Below are 21,977 nucleotides of genomic sequence, written 5' to 3'. Positions count from 1 at the left end.
GGCATAGTGTACAGGAACATCTGTGCCGAGTACGGACTGGGGACCCCAGAGTCAAGGTGGGCGACACCTCCGAAGGTGGTCGAGAACAACCGAGCCAAGATCCTGTGGGACTTCCAGATCCAGACAGACAAACTGGTGATGGCCAACCAGCCTGACATAGTGGTGGCGGACAAACATCAGAAGACAGCAGTTTTGATAGCTGTAGCAATCCCGAGCGATTGCAACATCAGGAAAAAAGAACATGAAAAGGTGGAGAAATATCAAGGGTTGAAGAAGGAGTTGGAGAAAATGTGGGGAGTAAAGGCAAGAGTGGTGCCAGTAGTGATCGGGACACTAGGGGCAGTAACCCCCAAGCTGGGTGAATGGCTCCAACAGATACCAGGAACAACGTCTGACGTCTCCATTTAGAAGAGCGCAATCCTAGGGACAGCTAAGATCCTGCGCAGGACCCTCAAGCTCCCAGGCCTCTGTTAGAGGACCCGAGCTTGAAAGGAGAGAACATACCGCCCGGGTGGGCGAGACGACGATTTTTGTTTTGTTTTGTTTTAATATTAGGGCTCTCAAAATTATCGCATTAACGTGCGGTAATTAATTTTTTTAAAATAATCACGTTAAAATATTTGATGCATTTAACGCACATGCCCCGCTCAAACAGATTAAAATGACAGCACAGTGTCATGTCCACTTGTTACTTGTGTTTTTTGGTGTTTTGTCTCTGCTGGCGCTTGGGTGCGACTGATTTTTTGGGTTTCAGCACCATGAGCATTGTGTAATTATTGACATCAACAATGGCCAGCTACTAATTTTTTTATTTTTTGATTGAAAATTTTACAAATGTTATTAAAACAAAAACATTGAAAGGGGTTTTAATATAAAATTTCTATAACTTGTTCTAACATTTAAGAACTACAAGCCTTTCTATCCATGGATCGCTTTAACAGAATGTTAATCATGTCAATGCCATCTTGTTGATTTATTGTTATAATAAACAAATACAGTACTTATGTACAGTATGTTGAATGTATATATCCGTCTTGTGTCTTATCTTTCCATTCAGACAATAATTTACAGAAAAATATGGCATATTTTATAGATGGTTTGCATTGCGATTAATTACGATTAATTAATTTTTAATCTGTGATTAACTCGATCTCATCCGGATGAGATCCTGCCCCAAGTGTAGGAGTTCAAGTATCTTGGGGTCTTGTTCACAAGTGAGGGTAGGAGGAAGCGGGAAATTGACAGGCGGATCGGTGCAGCGCCTGCAGTCATGCAGATTCTGCACCCGTCCGTTGTGGTGAAGAAGGAGCTGAGCCAAAAGGCGAAGCTCTCGATTTACCGGTCGATCGACGTTCCTACCCTCACCTATGGTCACGAGATGTGGGTTGTGACCGAAAGAACAAGATACAAGCGGCCGAAATTAGTTTCCTCCGTAGGGTGTCCGGTTTCTCCCTTAGAGATCGAGTGAGAAGCCCGGACATCCGGGAGGGGATTGGTGTCGAGCCGATATTCCTCCGCGTTGAGAGCAGCCAGTTGAGGTGGCTCGGGCATCTAGTTCGGATGCCTCCTGGACGCTTCCCTGGAGAGGTGTTCCGGGCATGTCCCACCTGCGGGAGACCCCGGGGACGACCCAGGACACGCTGGAGAGACTATGTCGCTCGGCTGGCCTGGGAACGCCTTGGAATCCCGCCGGAAGAGCTGGCTGAAGTGGCTGGGGAGAGGGAAGTCTGGGCTTCCCTGCTAAAGCTGCTGCCCCCGCGACCCGACCCCGGACTAAGCGGAAGATGATGCATGGATGGATGGATGGATGGATGGATTAACTCAATGGATGGATGGATGGATGGATGGATGGATGAACTCGATTCAAAATTTTAATCGTTTGACAGCCCTAATATACGGTATACATATACTATATTTTATATATATTGCCTAGGTAAAGCTAATTCTTTTCATTGTAGGTTACTGTCCTTTTGTAATAGGGTAACTCAACACTGGGAAGGTTTGCATGCATGTATTTGTTGATTGATTCTTTTTGAAAAATGAGCTGTAAGAGTAGACGTTTGGCTTTGGCCTTTATGAGCTAGAATCGAGCCTGTAATTCTGTATTGAAAACAGTAATCACAAAAGTACCTTTACGACTGTTTGAAGTCTCACAGAAACTTTTATTTATGGCATTGATCAATGCTTGTGTTCTACTTGCTCCTACCCACTTTCTCCCTCTCGAAATATGCACCATAATTTGTGGCTCCTGTTCTTGAAACCGTTGGCAAAGCAACACATAGTGGAGAAAAGCCCCAGAGGCAATGTCGTTTTGAAATTACATAACTTATTTGCAATTTCTGCAGAATAACAATAAATCCATTTTAACCCTTTCAAGAAATTATGATTTTTTTTTTTTTTTTAACTCTTAGGGGGACTCAATTTAATTAATGGACTTTCACTGATGGCACGAGTCCAAGCCATTTTGACTGTGAGGAACAAATGAGCGTTCATTCACCCCTCCCAGTCAAAATGAATTGGACATCTACTGCTGCCAAAGGCACTGACACATTAGCATTCTCAGCCAGTCTTCCCGCTTTAAATTACTTGAGCGTCTACCGCCATCATTGGAAGGCAATGAGTTAAAGACAATGGAAAAAAAATCTAATGGTGAGTTTTACTTGGGGCCATAATAGATGTGTATTACTGTTTTTATTCATTATTATTTCATTAACTGTTTTATTAACATTGTATTAATTTATGAATTTATTTATAACTATAAAAAGAAATGGCATAAAAATACAGTATTGATTAATAATTGTGCCCCCTCTGGGGACTCCCTCGTTCTCCTGGGGGACTTCAACGCTAATTTGGGCAATGACAGTGAGACCTGGAGGGGTGTGATTGGGAGGAACGCCCCCCCGATCAGAACCCGAATAGTATTCTGTTATTGGACTTCTGTGCTCATCACGGTTTGTCCATAACGAACTCCATTTTCAAACATAGGGGTGTCCATATGTACTTCTAACACCAGGACACTCTAGGCCGCAGTTCGATGATCGACTTTGGAATCGTGTCATTGGACTTGCAGCCGCTTCTTTTGGATACTCAGGTGAAGAGGGGGGTGGAGCTGTCAACTGATCCCAACTTGGTGGTATGTTGGCTCCAATGGTGGGGGAAAAGCCTGGCCAGACCTGGCAGGCCCAAATGTATTGTGAAGGTCTGCTGGGAACGCCTGACAGAATCCCCTGTCAGAAAGAGCTTTAACACCCTCCTCCGGCAGAACTTCTCCCTTGTCCCAGTAGAGGTGGGGGACATTGAGTCCGAGTGGGCCATGTTCCGCACCGCCATTGTTGAGGTGGCCGTTTCAGAGCTGTGGCTGTAAGGTGGTTGGTGCCTGTCGTGGCGGCAATTCTCGAACCCGTTGGTAGACACCAGCGGTAAGGAATTCTATCAAGCTGAAGAAGGAGGCCTACCGGGCCTTTTTGGCCTGTGAGACTCCGGAGGCAGCTGTCTGGGCTGGCCAAGTGGACTACAGCTTCGGTGGTCGCCGAGGCAAAAACTCAGACATGGTAGGAGTTTGGCGAGGTCATGGAAAACAACTTCTGGACGGCTTCGAGGAAATGATGGTCCACCATTTGCCGTCCACCATCCGGAGAGGAAAGCAGTGCACCATTAACTCTGTGTATAGTGAAGATGGGGTACTGCTGACCTCGACTCGGGACTTTGTGAGTCGGCGGGGAGAATACTTCGAAGAACTCCTCAATTTTACCGACACAACTTCCTTTGAGGAAGCAGAGTCTGGGGACTTCGAGGTGGGCTCTCAGATCTCTGGAGTTGAAGTCACTGAGGTGGTTGGAAAGCTCCTCGGTGGCAAGGCCTCGGGGGTCGATGAGATCCGCCTGGAGTTCCTATAGGCTCTGGAATATGTGGGGCGGTTGTGGCTGACACGCCACTACAACATCGCGTGGACATCAGGGACAGTGCCTCTGGATTGGCATACCGGGGTTTTGGTCCCCCTTTTTAAGAAGGGGGACCGGAGGGTGTGTTCCAATTATAGAGGGATCACACTCCTCAGCCTTCCCGGTAAAGTCTATCCAGGGGTGCTGGAGAGTAGGGTCCGTTGAGAAGTCGAATCTCGGATTCAGGAGGAGCACTGTGGTTTTCGTCCCAGCCCTGTAACAGTGGACCAGCTCTACACCCTTGGCAGGGTCCTCGAGGGTCCATGGGAGTTCGCCCAACCAGTCTACATGTGTTTTGTGGATCTGGAGAAGGCGCTCGACCTTGTGCCTCAGGGAGTCCTGTGGGGGTTGCTCTGGGAGTATGGGGTACCGAGTCACTGTTTGGGCTGTTCGTTCCCTATACGACTGGTGTCAGAGTTTGGTCCACATTGCCGGCAGTAAGTCGAATTTGTTCCCAGTGAGCGTTGGACTCCGCCAGGGCTGCCCTTTGTCACCGATTCTGTTAATAATTTTTATAGACAGAATTTCTAGGCGCAGCCGAAGCGTTGAGGGGGTCCGGTTTGGCAACCTCAGCATTGCATCTCTACTTTTTGCAGATGATGTGGTGCTGTTGGCTTCATCAACGTGTGACCTCCAACTCTCACTGGAGCGGTTCGCAGTCGAGTGTGAAGCAGTTGGGATGAAGACCAGCACCTCCAAATCCGAGACTATGGTCCACAGTCAGAGATTGGTGGATTGCCCTCTCCGGGTCAGGGATGAGATCCTGCCCCAAGTGGAGGAGCTCAAGTATCTTGGGGTCTTGTTCACGAGTCATGGTAGGAGGGAGCGGGAGATCGACTGGCGAATCGGTTCAGCGTCTGTTTGTGTGAACTTCTTAGTCCAATGTACAATGTCAGACTGAAAAGAACATTTTAATGAGATAAATATGCATTCACACCTCTATAACAACGAGACATTGAATCCTTTCAGGGACAGTGTTCACTACAGTGAACAGCTATTCAAAAGTTAACACTTAATAGAACCAGGAAATGTTTTTAGTCATGTAAAAAAAATATATATATATTAGCTATTATTTTATGTTTTTATTCTTCAGACTGTAGATTTTGAGCGTGTCAGGCACATCACCTGCACATGCAAGGTCCCATGGGGGTGGGAGCGAGGCATGCAAATGACCATGCTGGACTGGGCCCAGGGGCCTATGTGCTGGTTGTTGGTCCAGTAGCTTAAACTGCCACCATGTTTCACTTCACCAAAAGTTATTTGTTCTCTTTCCGTTTCGTGTGCTGGACAAACAGAAGAGGAAGTCAACATAACAGTGGCACACCATTGTCAGAGCAACATCAACGCCGTCCAAGCATTTTTAAATAATTTGTTTGGAATCGTTTTGAGTACCCAGTGGAATGATAAATAGGGCTTGGAAACAGTCATCCCTAAGACAATGTTCTCTGTTGTATTAACTTTGCTGAGGTAATAAAGGTGGGCAAGGGCATTCAGTATTGCTGCAGTATTTCACTTTATCATGTCTGTGATTTAATGTCACCTTTCAGTAACTCAGATGAGTCTCCTTGATGAAACAGTAATGACAGCTCTCTAGGATGGTTGAATGAATGCCTCCCTGACTTGGTAGATAACGAAAGTAAAATGATAATAAAATACATTCACATTTAGTATCAGATAAATTACAAGTTATCGTCACTAACTCAATAAACAAACAACTGTGTGTTGTTTTTCCAAAGCAGTTTGTAATACGGCTCACCTTCTGTAGAGTTTGTGACTACATTTATTTCTTTAAGGGATACCCCTCTGTCATATTGGTACATTCCAGGAATGGCCATTTAAAACACTGTGAGACTAGCACGTGAAGCAGGCATATACGTGATGTTAACGCAAGCTGCCATTACCGTTGTGTACCGTAAATAGCATACCATATGTTCGCGTGTAAATTGCAACTGATCTTGCGTGAGTTTTAAGAAAAGCTCATGATGAAGGAAGAAAAGCAGTTTTCAGGGGTTATAGTCAATAGTAGCATTTTGGTAAAGCCATCAGCATGTTCAAGCTATATTTAGACCAATTCGATAAGCCCATGTACATATGCACTGGCATCTTTCACAGCAGATGGCTCAAATTGTTGTTTTTGTGACAACTCTACTTAGAAGTAGGGATGTCCCGATCGAATATTTTTGAAACCGAGTCCGAGTCCGTTGATTTTGAGAATCTGCCGATACCGTGTCCTGATCCAAAACTTTTTTTCTAATTAACAAAAGTTTCAAACATGACTTGTTATAGAACTGTACTGTTTAGTCCTTCCTCTCCCGCTTTTTATGTTATGAATGTTATGGAGTATAAAACATACATTTTTGTTTCTTTTGGCAAAGCCATTATATTTCTGGATTATTTTGTCACTTTTTAGCCCTTAAAAATATCCTCAAAAGATCCTTTTCACCCAGTACCGATCCTCTGAAAAATGGCCTGGTCGGCGCGAGTTCCGATCACATGAGACATCCTTACATACCGCAGGTGTTAATGCAAAATCCGTTTTTTTTCGTGTTTTTCTGACTCGAGTTAGGCATTAACTTGACGGTCTGTACGTGACAAGTCGCATAGAAGTGGACCATTTCAAATCCGATCTGTGTCACTTTCGTAGGCTGTTTAAATCCGATCTGGGCCACATTTTTCCAGAATGTGTCTGCGGTCTGAACTGTTAAATCTTCCAAATCAAAATTCATGCAGCAATTACATTAGCAAAGAGCGAGAGGCACAGAGGATGGCAGCGATGGAGCTGTACATTAGCGCTCGGGTTTTTGGGAAGAGACGGACTTGACAAGAGTCATTAAAAAAAAAACAAAAATGGCGGGGCGGGGGGGGGGGGCAAGCCTGAGAATGCTTAGTTTTGTTTCAGTGTGCTAAATGAGCAGTACTGTATTTCAATATTGCTTACATGGCCGAGAGTCGGGGCAAACTGAGCGTATGTGTGTGCGTCGTGCATGCACGCAAATGCATGCGTTTTATCAATTTGTATAAACTTTGAATGTACGACTAAACGGGGATTATTTACCGTATTTTTCGGACTATAAGTCGCAGTTTTTTTTCATAGTTTGGCTGGGGGTGCGACTTATACTCAGGAGCGACTTACGTGTGAAATTATTAACACATTATGATATCATTTCACATGTTATTTTGGTGTTTTGGAGTGACACTGATGGTTTGGTAAACTTGATAGCATGTTCTTTATGCTATAGTTATCTGAATAACTTAATAGCTATGGCCACGTTCACGTTCTGCCTTTGGCAATGTGTGTTCAATTGTATCATTGACTTTTTTATATTGAAATGCGTGCTTTTAGTTTGTGGCGCTTTCACGCCCACGTGGGGGCGCACTTGCACTTGTTTACGTGAAGAAGAGCGCTCACACGACAGAAGAAGACCGACAGCCACATAGCTCTAAGTGAGTGGGCGGATAAGCGAGAGAGAAACACGGCTGCGAACCTACGTTCATTGTTTATGCTTGTAAAATATCTCTACAGAGACAACGCCTGTGTGTATCATCTTTTCTGTTGTTGTTGTGTGTTTTCCGCCCGCGATCAGACACTTAGGCTAGGTTCATACTACAGGTCTTAATGCACAAATCCGATTTTTTATCATATCTGTTTTTTTGGCGTGCCCGTTCAGACTGCCTTTGTCCATTGAGACCATTCAAGTATTACGCATGCGCACTCATTAGCAGTCCGACACGCGCTGAGCAAGACGACCCGCATGCGCAGAAGCATCAAAACAAATGACCACACATGCTGGCTGTCATCCGTCATTCCAGGGATATCATATTTTGCTTTTTAAAACAAGGACACAAATAACAGACATAAATAATCCCCATCTAGGCTTATATTCAAAGTATATGGATCGATAGCATGCACGCACTGTCCTTGCATGTCACACACACATAGGGGCAGTTTGCCCCGACTCTCAGCTGTGTAAGCAATGTTGAAATATTGCTGATATGGAGCAGACAGAAAACCGATCATTCTCAGGCTTATCCTCAACCCATTTTTATTTTTTTATGACTGTTGTCAAGTCTGACCCTTCCTAAAAAAGCCGTGTTCAAGGCAAGCTAGGCGCTAATAATGCACAGCTGCACTGCTACCGTAGCGTTTTTCTCGCTTTTTGATGACGTAATTGCTGCATGAATTCAGATTTGAGAGACTGGACAGTACAGACCGCTGCGACAGTCTGGAAAAATGTGGCCCAGATTGGATTTGAACCACATACGAAAGTGACCCAGATCGGATTTGAAATGGTCCAGTTCTATGCCACTTGTCACGTTCAGACCGTCAAGTTAATGCCTCACTCGAGTCAGAAAAACACGAAAAAATCGGATTCCTGCATTAAAACCTGTAGTATGAACGTAGCCTTAGAGCCGGTTGTGTGGTTCTTTGAATGATGCGCTAATGCTAGCGAACGCATGCTAAGCGTTTGTGTCATGTCATTGCTGGAACAGCACTTAATTATCATTTATTTACGTCGATGCGAACCTGTTTGGTATCGAGGACGAAATTGATTCAGCAAATTATACGGACGTCCAGCATCGTCATTTGGGAGTTTAGCCCGCTGAATAGCCAGGACCGAGCCGTAGCGTCCTGGTGAGGACAGTATATTCGCATTTCGTTGTTCACGCACTGTACACTGTACACTTATTCAGCATGTTGTCCTCTGTTGTATTTTTATATTAAATTGCTTTTCAAAATTTCCCCCAAAAATGCGACTTATACTCCGGTGCGACTTATATATGTTTTTTTTCTCTTTTTGGGCATTTTATGGCTGGTGCGACTTATACTCAGGTGAGACTTGTAGTCCAAAAAGTACAGTATGTCTGTTATTTGTGTCTTCTTTTTGATAATCAAAATATGATCACCCTAGAATAATGCAGAGCCAGCATTTGTAGTCATTTGTTTTGATGTTTTGTTGCTTCTGCGCATGCGGGTCAGTTAGCTCAGCGCCTGTCGCACTGTGAGTGCGCAAATGTACAGTGGGGAGAACAAGTATTTGATACACTGCCAATTTCGCTGGTTTTCCCACTTGCAAGCCATGTAGAGGTCTGTAATTTGTATCATAAGTTCTCTTCAACTGTGAGGGACGGAATGTAATACAAAAATCCAGAAAATCACATTGTATAATTTTAAATAATAAATTTGTATTTAACTGCATGAGATAAGTATTTGATACATTACCAACTAAACTAGTAAATGTTTCGGCTCTTAGTTCTTTTTTAAGAACCCCTCCTGTTCTCCACTCATTACCGGAAGTAACTGCACCTGTTTGAACTTGTTACCTGTATAAAAGACACCTGTTCACATGCTCAAACAAACAAACTCCAACCTTTCCACAATGGCCAAGACCAAAGAGCTGTGTAAGGACATCAGGGATAAAATAATAGACCTGCACAAGGCTGGGATGGGCTGCAGGAAAATAAGCTAGCAGCTTGGTGAGAAGGTAACAACTGTTGGAGCGATTATTAGAAAATGGAAGAAGTTCAAGTTGACGATCAATCTGCCTCGTTCTGAGGCTACATGCAAGATCTCACCTCGTGGGGCATCACTGATCATGAGGAAGGTGAGGGATCAGCCCAGAACTACACGGCAGGACCTGATCAATGACCTGAAGAGAGCTGGAACCACAGTCTCAAAGAAAACCCTCAGAAACACATTACGGCGTCATGGATTAAAATCCTACAGCGCACGCAAGGTCCCGCTGCTGAAGCCAGTGCATGTCCAGAGACGCCTGAAGTTTGCCACTGACCATCTGGACGATCAAGAGGAGCAATGGGAGAAGGTCATGTGGTCGGATGAGACCAAAATTGAACTTTTTGGTCTAAACTCGGCTCGTCGTGTTTGGAGGAAAAAGAAGGATGAGTACAACCCCAAGAACACCATCCCAACCGTGAAACATGGAGGAGGAAACATCATTTTTTTGGGGCTGATTCTCTGCCAAGGGTACACCGTATTGAGGGGAGGATGGATGGGGCTATATATCGCCAGATCTTGGCTGACAACCTCCTTCCTTTAGTGAGAGCCCTGAAGATGGGTCGTGGCTGGGTCTTCCAGCATGACAACGACCCAAAGCACACAGCCAAGGCAACTAAATAGTGGCTCCGTAAGAAGCGTCTTAAGGTCCTGGAGTGGCCTAGCCAGTCACCAGATCTGAACCCGATAGAAAATCTATGGAGGGAGCTGAAGTCTGTGTTGTCCGGCAGCAGCCCCGAAACCTGAAGGCTCTGGAGAAGATCTGCATGGAGGAGTGGGCCAAAATCCCTGCTGCAGTGTGTGCAAACCTTGTCAAGGACTACAGGAAACGTTTGGTATCTGTAATAGCAAACAAAGGTTTCTGTACCAAATATTAAGTTCGATTTTTGTGATGTATCACATACCTATTTCATACCAATGCAAATTTATTATTTAAAAATCATACAACGTGATTTTCTGTTTTTTTGTATTAGATTCCGTCCCTCACAGTTGAAGAGAATTTATGATACAAATTACAGACCTCTACATGCTTTGCAAGTGGGAAAACCAGCAAAATCGGCAGTGTATCAAGTACTTGTTCTCCCCACTGTAATACTTGAACGTGCTCAATGGACAGGGGCAGTCTGAACAGGCACGGCAAAAAAACAGATATGACAAAAAATCGGAATTATGCGTTAGGTCCTGCAGTATGAACCTAGCCTTAGAATCATTTGTACGAAAATGTTATTCTAATGTTTTTTTTTCTTTTATTTTCCACTACATTTTTACAAAACAGAGGGGTAATCTGTTTTTTTTTTACACGATGAAATACGGGTCATCAAATAAAATCTTCAACCACTGCACAGTAATTTTGATAGTATCAAATTGTGTGATTGTGAAAGATTACTAGCTCTTCACACTTTCCCGGTTAAGCCCAGACCAAATTTAATTCAGAAATGAATAAACTCACACACCTCAAAACATGATTGCCATGTGTTTTATATGTGTAACAACAATTCTTCAGAATTTGAAAATTAGTTGCACATTTTTATTTATATGGAAATCACTATAAACATTGTGCAAATGCAGCAGATAAGTTTGAAGACCTTGCCCAGATCAGTGCCATGGTACAACCCTTCCTGAGATTTTTTTAGTCAGATCCTACTAGCCTGTGGCGTTTTTTTCCCCCTCTGATTGGCCTTGTCAGCTGGGAGGCTTAGATGTTTGTCTTTTTTTTTTTTCCGATTACAGTGGCTACACAAAGCTTTGATGTAAGGAAACAAAGCAGCCGACATTTTAGGGAGAATGGAAATACATTAGATAAAATTGAACGTCAGAGAAGTGATGCTTGACTGAAGAATCATTTGATTTTATTACTTGTGTGACGTCGAGCGTATCGAATTATGCTCAATAATTTGCTAAAGATACATAAGATCATTTCTTTTTGTTAGTCATTATGTCATAGTAACATTAATTTAAATTATTCTCAAAAATGTGCCTGTTCAATAACCTGTATACTGTCTAAACTGATAAGTACTGTCAGATAGGCTGAGTTCAACTCAAGGACCTACATAAATGCAATGTTAATCCTCTGGATGGGGCTAAGCACATTAACATTAACATTGTATCTACATGAAACTAGAAGATTAATGGTACAATAACCTGAGGTGGGAATCGATTAAAATAATCAAACTAATTAATTGCATTTAATTCATCTTGATCAATCACATTTTAATTGCACAATACTATTTGTCACCAAGACAAGGTTATTATTATTATTATTTTTTTTTTTTTAAATCAAACACATTTTAGTGAATGACTAAATCCAATTTTCACTGGTGTGAAAATTGTCAACACTTAACAAATGCATTTAATCAGACTTACATATAAAACACGAACCCTGCAAAGAGTGTTGTTTTTGGCAGCCCTTATTTATTTTTACTCCAAAAATAAATTAGTAAACGAACATTGACAGATGAGCACATATTGTAGCGTCTATCGACAAGGACACTAACTTGGTGATAATACACTCTCAGTAGGAAAACAGTACATTATTTTGAATTATTTATACCCAACTGAACGCCACGAACTTTAAGTAAAAAAAAGTTGTACGAGAGTTAATGAGGATGCTCGCAGTTAGCATTAGGCTGATGCTAACGCAAATACTATGCTAAACTCTACGAGTACATTTAGTGTGTGATGATTACTCAGCACAGACCTTTAAAGCTTAAAGCATCATTGTATATTCTTTCTGGCCAAGGAAACAAATCTTACCTTGTGTGCAAGCCTGCATGGAGCTTGGAGACGACACACTGGTGAGTCGGAAGGAGTGGGGGGCAGCACGTCACGAGTGACACAACCAGACAATGCTACGTTGCAGGCTAACTACACATAAAAAAAAAAAAAAAAACATTTATTTGAAGGCGCCTTTCTTGCACTCAAGGTCGCCGTACAATCATTTAAAAAATTTAAACAAATTAAAAAGTGAGAAAATAAAGTATAGAACGTTTAAGGAAAATTTAAAATACTAAAAGAGATTTAAGTTGCAGAAAAAATACTAATCGAATAAATAAAAAAACAACAACAAGAAATTAGGAATTATTATGGATAGGCAAGTCTGAACAGGCGAGTTTTTATTTTGGATTGAAAAGGGAGAGTGAGTCGAGTGGCTGAATGCTCTGCTCCCCATGGTGCTGAGGCGAGCGTGGGGGGGCAGTCAGGTGTATGGAGGAGGAGGATCTAAGGGCAGAGGAGGGAGTTGTAGCATGAATGAGGTCGGACAGGTACGAAGGGACGAGGTTTTGGATGGCCTTGAATGTGATGAGGACTTTGAGCTGGATTCGAAAGTGGACAGGGAGCCAATGAAGCTGTTGGCGGACTGGAGTGATGTGGTGGATGGAGGGGCTACGGGTTATGATGCAGGGAGCTGAATTCTGGACCAGTTGGAGTTTATGGAGAGCTTTTTGAGGGAGGCCGAAGAGGAGAGAGATGCAGTAGTACAGGCGGGAAGTGACAAGGCTGTTGACCAGAATTGCAGCAGAATGTGGGGTAAGGGAAGGGCGGAGGCGATTAATGGTGTGTATGTGAAAGTGGGCAATCCGGATCATGTTAGTGATGTGCGATTGAAACGAAAGTGTGTTGTATATGATTACTCCCAGGCTCTTGACTTGAGAAACAATGGAGTTGTCAATGGTAAGGGATAGGTTATGATTTTTGGAGATGGTGAATTTGGAGCCATTGAGGACCACCTTGGTTTTATTGTTGTTGAGTTTCAGGAAATTGTGGGTAAACCAGATTTTTATTTCTATGATACAGTCAATCAGGGTTGAGGGCGGGAGAGAGGAGGAGGGTTCGGAGGTGAGGTAGAGTTGGGTGTCGTCGGCATAGCAGTGAAAGTGGATGTTGAACTTAGAAAAATATTGCCAAGGGGAAGGAGGTAGATGATGAAGAGTAGGGGCCCGAAGACTAGGTAACTGGGGAGGGTAATGACTTGAGTTGGATATATTTGGTGCGCTCAGAAAGGTAGGATGAGAACCAGTTCAACGGGGTGCGGGTGATGCCAACAGTGGATAGCCAGTGGAGGAAAATGTCACACACTGTGAACTATTGCTAATTTTCGTCTTGTCCTCGTCAGACAAAAACTGGCACTCGTCTCGTTATGTTTTAGTCTCCCAAAGAATGATTTTAGCTCGTTATCATTTCGTCATCGTCATGAAAAGAGTGTTTGTTGACGAAGTATCGTCATCGTTGATGAAAACAACACCCGGTGAAAAGATTCTGCGCTGCTTAGAAATCAAACTGCAATGAAGATGTTTTTTTAGACACGTTTTTCTTTTTTCGATTAATCACAATTAACTCGTTTAAAGTCCTGCAGTTAGTAATAACGTGTGTATGGTGCATGACCCTGTGACTTATACGTAGCAGCTCTGTTTCCCAGCCAATGATCAGTCAAAAAATAAAATGACTAGCCATCTCAAGATGAGCTCAGTCCATTACTCAAAGTCACACAAAGATAATGCTGCCAGTCTTTTAACAAGTACTGATTATTCACATGAGTGATACTGTCGTAGCACTTTGAGGGCCGACAAAAGAGGGATAGGCGCAATACAAGTGTAACTCCATTTACCTTTTAACCAATTAGAGGACGGGGTGACTACTAGTGCGGGAGACCGCAGGCAGGAGGGCGAGGCGCCTGCACAAATGGAGTTTTTTATATCGGCTGGTCGGATTATAAAAGGCAGATACTGATATCGGTCAAATTTCCAAATATTGGCGCCGATAATCGGCGCGGCCGATAATCGGTCTATCTCGAATTGGTAGCTCTGGTCTTATTCAGTTTACTGTTTCAGCTTATTCATAATCAAAGCTGTGAAAGCAACTGTTGGTACTTTTGATCATGTGATAAAATTTGCCCTCTGTTTGGAGTCATCTCTGATTTTATGTGTTTGTTTTTGTTGTTTTGATTTGAAGAGCATTTTTACTCTGACTGTAAATCCTTGAAATAATTTTCCTAAAGTGTGAGTCAAAACCTTGCATTCCTGTTTTAAATGTCAATGACATTATACAGCAGCCTTTAAAAGAAAAGTCATATGTTTTGTTTTCTCCTGGATTCTGTTAAGTTGTCATATTGTACATATTGTCAGTTGACGGTAATGTTTTGAACTACCATGTGAAATGCTTGTGCTGTGTTTCACCTGTCAGTAAAATGACATTTCTGTATCTGTACACAAGCTCTGTTTTCTTGTATTCTTCTTTTTATTGGTGCTAAAATTAGGGTGCGCGTTATACACGGGTACGATAATTTTCCCCAGATTTTACAAGTAAATTTGGGTTGCACGTTATACACAGGTGCACCTTATATTCGGGAAATTATGTAATCATGCATTTTAATTGTTGTCCTTTCTGTCTTTCAGAATATTTTATGTGTCTCATGACTCTCAAGACTTAAAGATCTTCAGTTACATTGCACGAGATGGTCACAGTAATGTCTTCCGGTGTAATGTTTTCAAGTCTAAAAAGAAGGTGAGAAGCTTCTCTTAAGTTTTCATTTTTGCCATATCACAACTGGTTGTGTTAAACCAAACCAAAAACGTTATTGAAATATATTAGTTTTATTTATTTTTATAAATGTCATCATTTTACAATGTTTCAACTCCTAGTAACTATTAGAGATGTCCCGATCCCATATTTGGATCGGATGGGACGCCGATATGGGCAAAAAAATGTGCATCGGTATCGGATCGGCCGACACGGAAAAATTCCGATCCAGACTTCCGATCCAGTTTTTTTGAAAGTCCGATCCGGGTTTTCCAGCGCACCAATTTACATAATCCATTCCAGTTTTTGCTTCGGTTTCCCTAAAATCCGGTCCGCATTTTATGGCACAACTTCAACACACTACATTACCTTCTCCCAATTTACCGAGAGACTTTATCGGTAAAAATGTCAGCTGTGTGGGATCATTTCACCTTAAAGGACGACAAAGACGAAGAGGCTGAGTGCAACATATGCCACAATAAAGTCAAGCGTGGTGGTAAAGCTGTAAGAAGTTTTAATACAACCAACCTAATCAAGCATTTAGCGAAATACCACCACAAACAATATGAGGAGTATGTTAAGAAAACCGAAGACAAAAAGAAAGGTCCTACGCAACTAACACTGGCAGAAACTTTTGCTATGCGTGACAAACTGGCACTTGAAAGTCCCAAAGCCCAGGGAATAACAAGAGTCATTGCCGAAGAATTCATTCTGGATGACGAGTCATTATCTCTCGTGAGTAAAGACGCACCATCCAACACTTAGAACCACGATACAACATGCCCAGCCGTCATTACATCCTTGAGCGATTCGGCCACTGAAGCTTCAAGAACGATTCACAAACATCCAAATTCCGATTATTGAAATATGTCAAGTAAAGCAGAACTAATACACAGCGCGGTCTTCGGGACGCAATGGGAAACGGACCGCGCGTCCCGAGAGTATGATGATAGCATGCTTGTCATAGACCCGGGTAATGCCAATGCTCAACTTACGGCTTTAGCTCAACTCATGCCGCTGGATGAAAAACACAAGAATACCTGACTGCTGCTGACAGCCGCTACAAACTACGTCAACATCGTTTTACTGTAGATAATAGATATCATATGTATATAGAACTAGATGCAAACTGACATACTCGACGGCGGTAGCAACATTGAAATATGGACAACTAGATGCGGTAGTAAACAGCCGCCATCTTAAAACAGAAGACTTCCCTGGGCTGTTGTGAACCTTCCAAGCGAACCTAATTAACTTTTTATCTAAAATACTCCTTAATCGGCAAAATCTTGACTTGAATTTATCTTCAAAACAGTTTTAAAACTTTCACATTTCGAAAGTAGACAGAAGGGAAATTATGGAATAACGGGAGCAATTTTAACAACTTTAACAGTTGATTCGCAAAATTAAATGAATTGAATGTAGTTTAAAGCTGCTGATACAGAATGGGAACTTAAGTATTTTATTTACTGTTTTAAAATGTTAACTTGATACTGAAATAGTCGTTTATTTAAACCTGAGAGGCTTTTTATACAATTATTGTAACTAATGCACGAAACATTAAAAGCATCTAATAATTTGGGGGTTTTGTGGGATTTTCCACCGAGGTTGTTTGTGTGTTTTGCTTTTTTAAGACAGTTTACAATATTATTTGCACGTTTTATTGACTGACTATGCCATTTCTGTTTGTTATTTATAATGTTTTGTGGTTGTCACTGAATAAACAGGTCAGTTTCTTATTACCAACCGTTGTGTGTTATTCAAACTCACCTAATTCAGCTGGCTAGTTGTTATCAAGAGTATTAAAACCCTTTTCAACATGAGTCTGACGACTAAGTAAGGAGGCTAAATAACTTTAAACTAACACATGCTCAGATAGGCTGGTATCGGTATCGGCCAATATCGGTATCGGATCGGAAGTGCAAAACAATATCGGTTTCGGATCGGAAATGCAAAAACCTGGATCGGGATATCCCTAGTAACTATTGCTACATACTATGGCAAAACAATAATTATGGATACATGTGTCATGAAATCAGTCAAATATATTCGACGATACAATTAATAAACAGAAAGCAATCTATTCTAAATGGAAATACAGTATTTAAAATGTTTTTTGCTCTTTTGTGGAGGATATTTAAATACTTTTGTTTTAATCACAGACTATGAGAATATATAACATTTCTGTAAATAAATACAAAACTACATACAACATACATATAAAACTATATTATTGTAACATTCTTGTAAACAAATGTGCTTTTTTCAAAACACAGACTTTTGTGGCTGATAATTTTGGTGGAAACCTGTTATTTCCTTTATTAAACAGTGACATTGAACAGTGATGTGGATTTTGGGTTCCAGATTGATATTGATAACCTATTGGGTTACAAAGTGTATATATTGCCATTAGGGCTGGGCGATATGGCCTTAAGTACTTCTCGCGGTTAACTGAGCAGATTTACCTCGATGATGATAAATGACGATAAATTCGCCCAAGCACACTGTTATATAATTTGAAAATCTGAATAAATGCATGAAATACACATTAACCGTTTTCGTTGATTTATTGAACAGCTTTCAATTTAACATACAGTATTTAACAAATGTATATTTAGTGTAAACATTAGGTATATAAAAATAGATTGTAGACAATAAGCATGCATGTATAAAGATTTAAAACGGCTTGTATGACAATGTACAACATTGTAAATATTGCAGTGGCCACTGTGCCACTATCACTCATGGCATTAGTGTACCGGTTGATAGCAACGTGCTTCTGTTTGATTTTCAGATAGCCACGTGACTTCACACATAAGCACACTGGCTGTACTTTCGTAAAGGGGAATGTGCATAGCCTAACAACACATAGGCTGAAAGCAGCTCAAAGCAGGCTGAAAAGACTCAAATTTTGTCATTTCATTAAAAAGTAACTTTACCGACATGGTCAAAATTACATGGATCATCGTGAATCATCTTAAATTTTCTGTATGCTGCCCGGCTTTAATCACCTTATTGATTTACTTTCACACCCATAGTAAAGACCTTTTCCAAACAAATTCAAGTAGAAGTATGACTGCAACCTTAAATGTCTCATCATTAGTCCACAATTAATTAATTCAGCCATGAGACTTCTCCATGAGTCATCACCTTATCGTGGTTGAGGGGTTTGCGTGTCCCAATGATCCTAGGAGCTATGTTGTCTGGGGCTTTGAGCCCCTGGCAGGGTCACCCATGGCAAACAGGTCCTAGGTGAGGGGCCAGACTAAGCATGGCTCAAAATAACCCCTTATCATGAGAAAAATAAATGAACTCCAGTTTCCCTTGCCCGGACGCGGGTTACCGGGGCCCCCCTCTGGAGCCAGGCCTGGAGGTGGGGCTCGAAAGCAAGCGTCTGGTGGCCGGGCCTGTCCCCATGGGGCCCGGCCGGGCACAGCCCGAAAAGGCAACATCGGTTCCCCTTCCCATGGGCTCACCACCTTTGGGAGGGGCCAAAGGGGTAGTTGGGCAGCAGCCAAAGGCGGGGGCCTTGGCAGTCCAACCCCCAGCTGCAGAAGCTAACTCTTGGGACACGGAATGTCACGTCTCTGGCAGGGAAGGAGCCTGAGCTGGTGGGTGAGGCAGAGAAGTTCCGACTAGATATAGTCGGACTCTCCTCCACACACAGCTTGGTTTCTGGTACCAATCCTCTCGAGAGGGGTATGACTCTCTTCCACTCTGGAGTTGCCCACGGTGAGAGGTGCAGAGCAGGTGTGGGCATACTTATTGCCCCCCGGCTTTGTGCCTGTACGTTGGGGTTTACCCCGGTAGACGAGAGGGTAGCCTCCCTCCGCCTTCAGGTGGGGGGACGGGTTCTGACTGTTGTTTGCGCTTATGCACCAAACAGCAGCTCAGAATACCCACCCTTTTTGGAGTCCTTGAAGGGTGTGCTGGAGAGCGCCCCCTCTGGGGACTCCCTCGTTCTACTGGGGACTTCAACGCTCACGTGGGCAATAACAGTGAGACCTGGAGAGGCGTGATTGGGAGGAACGGCCCCCCCGATAAGAACCCGAGTGGTGTTCTGTTATTGGACTTCTGTGCTCGTCACGGTTTGTCCATAACGAACACCATGTTCAAACATAGGGATGTCCATATGTGCACTTGGCACCAGGACACCCTAGGCCGCAGTTCAATGATCGACTTTGTCGGCGGTCGCCGAGGCAAAAACTCGGACATGGGAGGAGTTCGGCGAGGCCATGGAAAACGACTTCCAGACGGCTTCGAGGAAATTCTGTTCCACCATCCGGCGTCTGAGGAGAGGAAAGCAGTGCACCATTAACACTGTGTATAGTGAAAATGGTTTACTGCTGACCTCGACTTGGGACGTCGTGAGTCGGTGGGGAGAATACTTCGAAGCCCTCCTCAATTCCACCGACACACCTTCCTTTGAGGAAGCAGAGTCTGGGGACTCTGAGGTGGGCTCTTCGATCTCTGGGATTGAAGTCACTGAGGCGGGTGGTAAGCTCCGCGGTGGCAAGGCCCCGGGGGTAGATGAGATCCGCCTGGAGTTCCTAAAGGCTCTGGATGTTGTAGGGCTGTCATGGCTGACACGCCTCTACAACATCGCGTGGACATTGGGGACAGTGCCTCTGGATTGGCAGACCGGAAGGTGTGTTCCAATTATAGAGGAATCACACTCCTCAGCCTCCCCAGTAAAGTCTATTCAGGGGTGCTGGAGAGGAGGGTCCGTCGGGAAGTCAAATCTCGGATTCAGGAGGAGCAATGTGGTTTTCGTCCCAGCCGTAGAACAGTGGACCAGCTCTACACCAACAGCAGGGTCCTCGAGGGTGCATGGGAGTTTGCCCAACCAGTCTACATTTGTTTTGTGGATTAGGAGAAGACCGTGTGCCTAGGGGAGTCCTGTGGAGGGTGCTCCGGGAGTACGGGATACCGAGCCCCTTGGTAAGGGCTGTTCAGTCCCTGTACGACCGGTGTCAGAGTCTGGTCCGCATTGCCGGCAGTAAGTCGAATTCGTTCCCAGTGAGGATTGGACTCCGCCAAGGCTGCCCTTTGTCACCGATTCTGTTCATAGTTTTTATGGACAGAATTTCTAGGCGCAGCCGAAGCGTTGAGGGTGTCCGGTTTGGTGGCCTCAGCATTGCATCTCTGCTTTTTGCAGATGATGTGGTGCTGTTGGCTTCATCAAGCCGTGACCTCCAACTCTCACTGGTGCGGTTCGCAGCCGAGTGTGAAGCGGTTGGGATGAAGATCAGCACCTCCAAATCCGAGACCATGGTCCTCAGCCGGAAAAGGGTGGCATGCCCTCTCCGGGGGTGGGATGAGATCCTGCCCCAAGTGGAGGAGTTCAAGTATCTTGGGGTCTTGTTCACGAGTGAGGGTAGGAGGGAGCGGGAGATTGACAGGCGGATCGGTGCAGCGTCTGCAGTGATGCGGACTCTGCACTGGTCCGTTGTGGTGAAGAAGGAGCTGAGACAAAAGGCGAAGCTCTCGATTTACCTGTCGATCTACGTTCCTACCCTCACCTATGGTCACGAGCTGTGGGTCGTGACCGAAAGAACAAGATCCCGGATACAAGCGGCCGAAATGAGTTTCCTCCACAGGGTGTCTGGGCTCTCCCTTAGAGAGAGGGTGAGAAGCTCGGTCATCCGGGAGGTGCTTGGTGTCGAGCCGCTACTCCTCCGCGTTGAGAGGAGCCAGTTGAGGTAGTTCGGGCATCTGTTTCGAATGCCTCCTGGACGCCTCCCTGGAGAGGTGTTCCGGGCATGTCCCACCGGCGGGAGGCCCCGGGGTCGACCCAGGACACGCTGGAGTGACTATGTCGCTCGGCTGGCCTGGGAACGCCTTGGAATCCCGCCGGAGGAGCTGGCTGAAGTGGCTGGGGAGAGGGAAGTCTGGGCTTCCCTGCTAAAGCTGCTGCCCCCGCGACCCGACCCCGGACTAAGCGGAAGGTAATGGATGGATGGATGGATGGATAATACAATATTAAAGATCATCATAATTACAATCATCATCGTAATAACAATATCAAAGGCAACAAGTCGCTTCATGCTTAAGATTTTAGCTTAAGTATTTTTGGAGCACTGGACACATGAAAGTGGAGGGATAGGAAGAACATACCTTCCATAAAACACCAGCACCATGGCTACAAAAACGTCTTTGTGGTGGCACAAGCTGCCTTCATGAACATGTTGGCCTCCCCTGTGGTAATGATCGCAGATGGATGCATTATTTCCAAATTGTCTTTTTAAAGGGATTTTGATGATTAATGTTACTCCAGCTCCACTGTTGTTTTGGATGGAGAAATTCAAAAACGGAAGTTGCTAGCAGACATGCGTAAGTAAAGCAGAAGTACTTCGGAAACTTACCTATGCTTTTTTGTTTGTTTTTTGTTTTTTAAAGAGTCTGAATTTGCATTGGTGGTATTTCACAAAAGTGTTACAGTCCTTGCAATGTTGTAAATATATTATTTTTTCATGGCAATGCATACAGCGCTTTGTGTCACAATCACCACAAAAAATTTGGACATTTCCACTATGTGCTGTACTCACTTTCCTGTCTGCATTTTACACATTAAAGGCTTTGTTTTAGAATGCACCTTACACTGCTCTACAAGCTGTATAGTGAATTATTTAGCTGTACCGCATATCCTCTGGAGGGTCACAAAGGTTCTGGAGCCAAACCCAGCTTGGCTCCACAGTCTAACTATGGGCAGGAAGCAGGGTACATCCAGAAGAATTTAGTGATCAATTGGAGGGCACAAAGAGTAAAACCAACCATTTGTATTTATGAAAATTAAAAGGTATTCTAATATGTGTGCGATTTTGTGTATGTGTGTATGTACAGTAGTATGTACATGCTATCAATACACAACTTGCAACAGTAGTTTGGTGGTTTTGCCACATGAATATGCTCGGATGAATTATAATAAAACACTTCACATTTCACAGGCATTAAAATTTCTCACCTTTCGGCAAAAATCGCCGTTTTCAAGTCAAAAAGGGTGACCT

General features: G+C 43.5%; 1 protein-coding gene across 5 annotated transcripts in view; it reads left to right on the top strand.

Moving 5' to 3' along the window:
* The window catches only part of LOC130918728 (carboxyl-terminal PDZ ligand of neuronal nitric oxide synthase protein-like), a 216,019-nt gene that overhangs the window by 83,501 nt on the left and 110,541 nt on the right, over positions 1 to 21,977 (top strand). For all 5 annotated transcript variants that reach the window (XM_057840699.1, XM_057840698.1, XM_057840700.1 and 2 more), the window contains one exon: positions 14,847 to 14,955. In XM_057840699.1, the coding sequence (XP_057696682.1) occupies positions 14,847 to 14,955 (109 nt within the window). The remainder of the gene's footprint in view (positions 1 to 14,846; positions 14,956 to 21,977) is intronic.

Source organism: Corythoichthys intestinalis, chromosome 7 (genome assembly GCF_030265065.1).
Source record: "Corythoichthys intestinalis isolate RoL2023-P3 chromosome 7, ASM3026506v1, whole genome shotgun sequence".
NCBI lineage: Eukaryota > Metazoa > Chordata > Actinopteri > Syngnathiformes > Syngnathidae > Corythoichthys > Corythoichthys intestinalis.
This window is presented reverse-complemented; position numbering and strand designations above follow the sequence as displayed.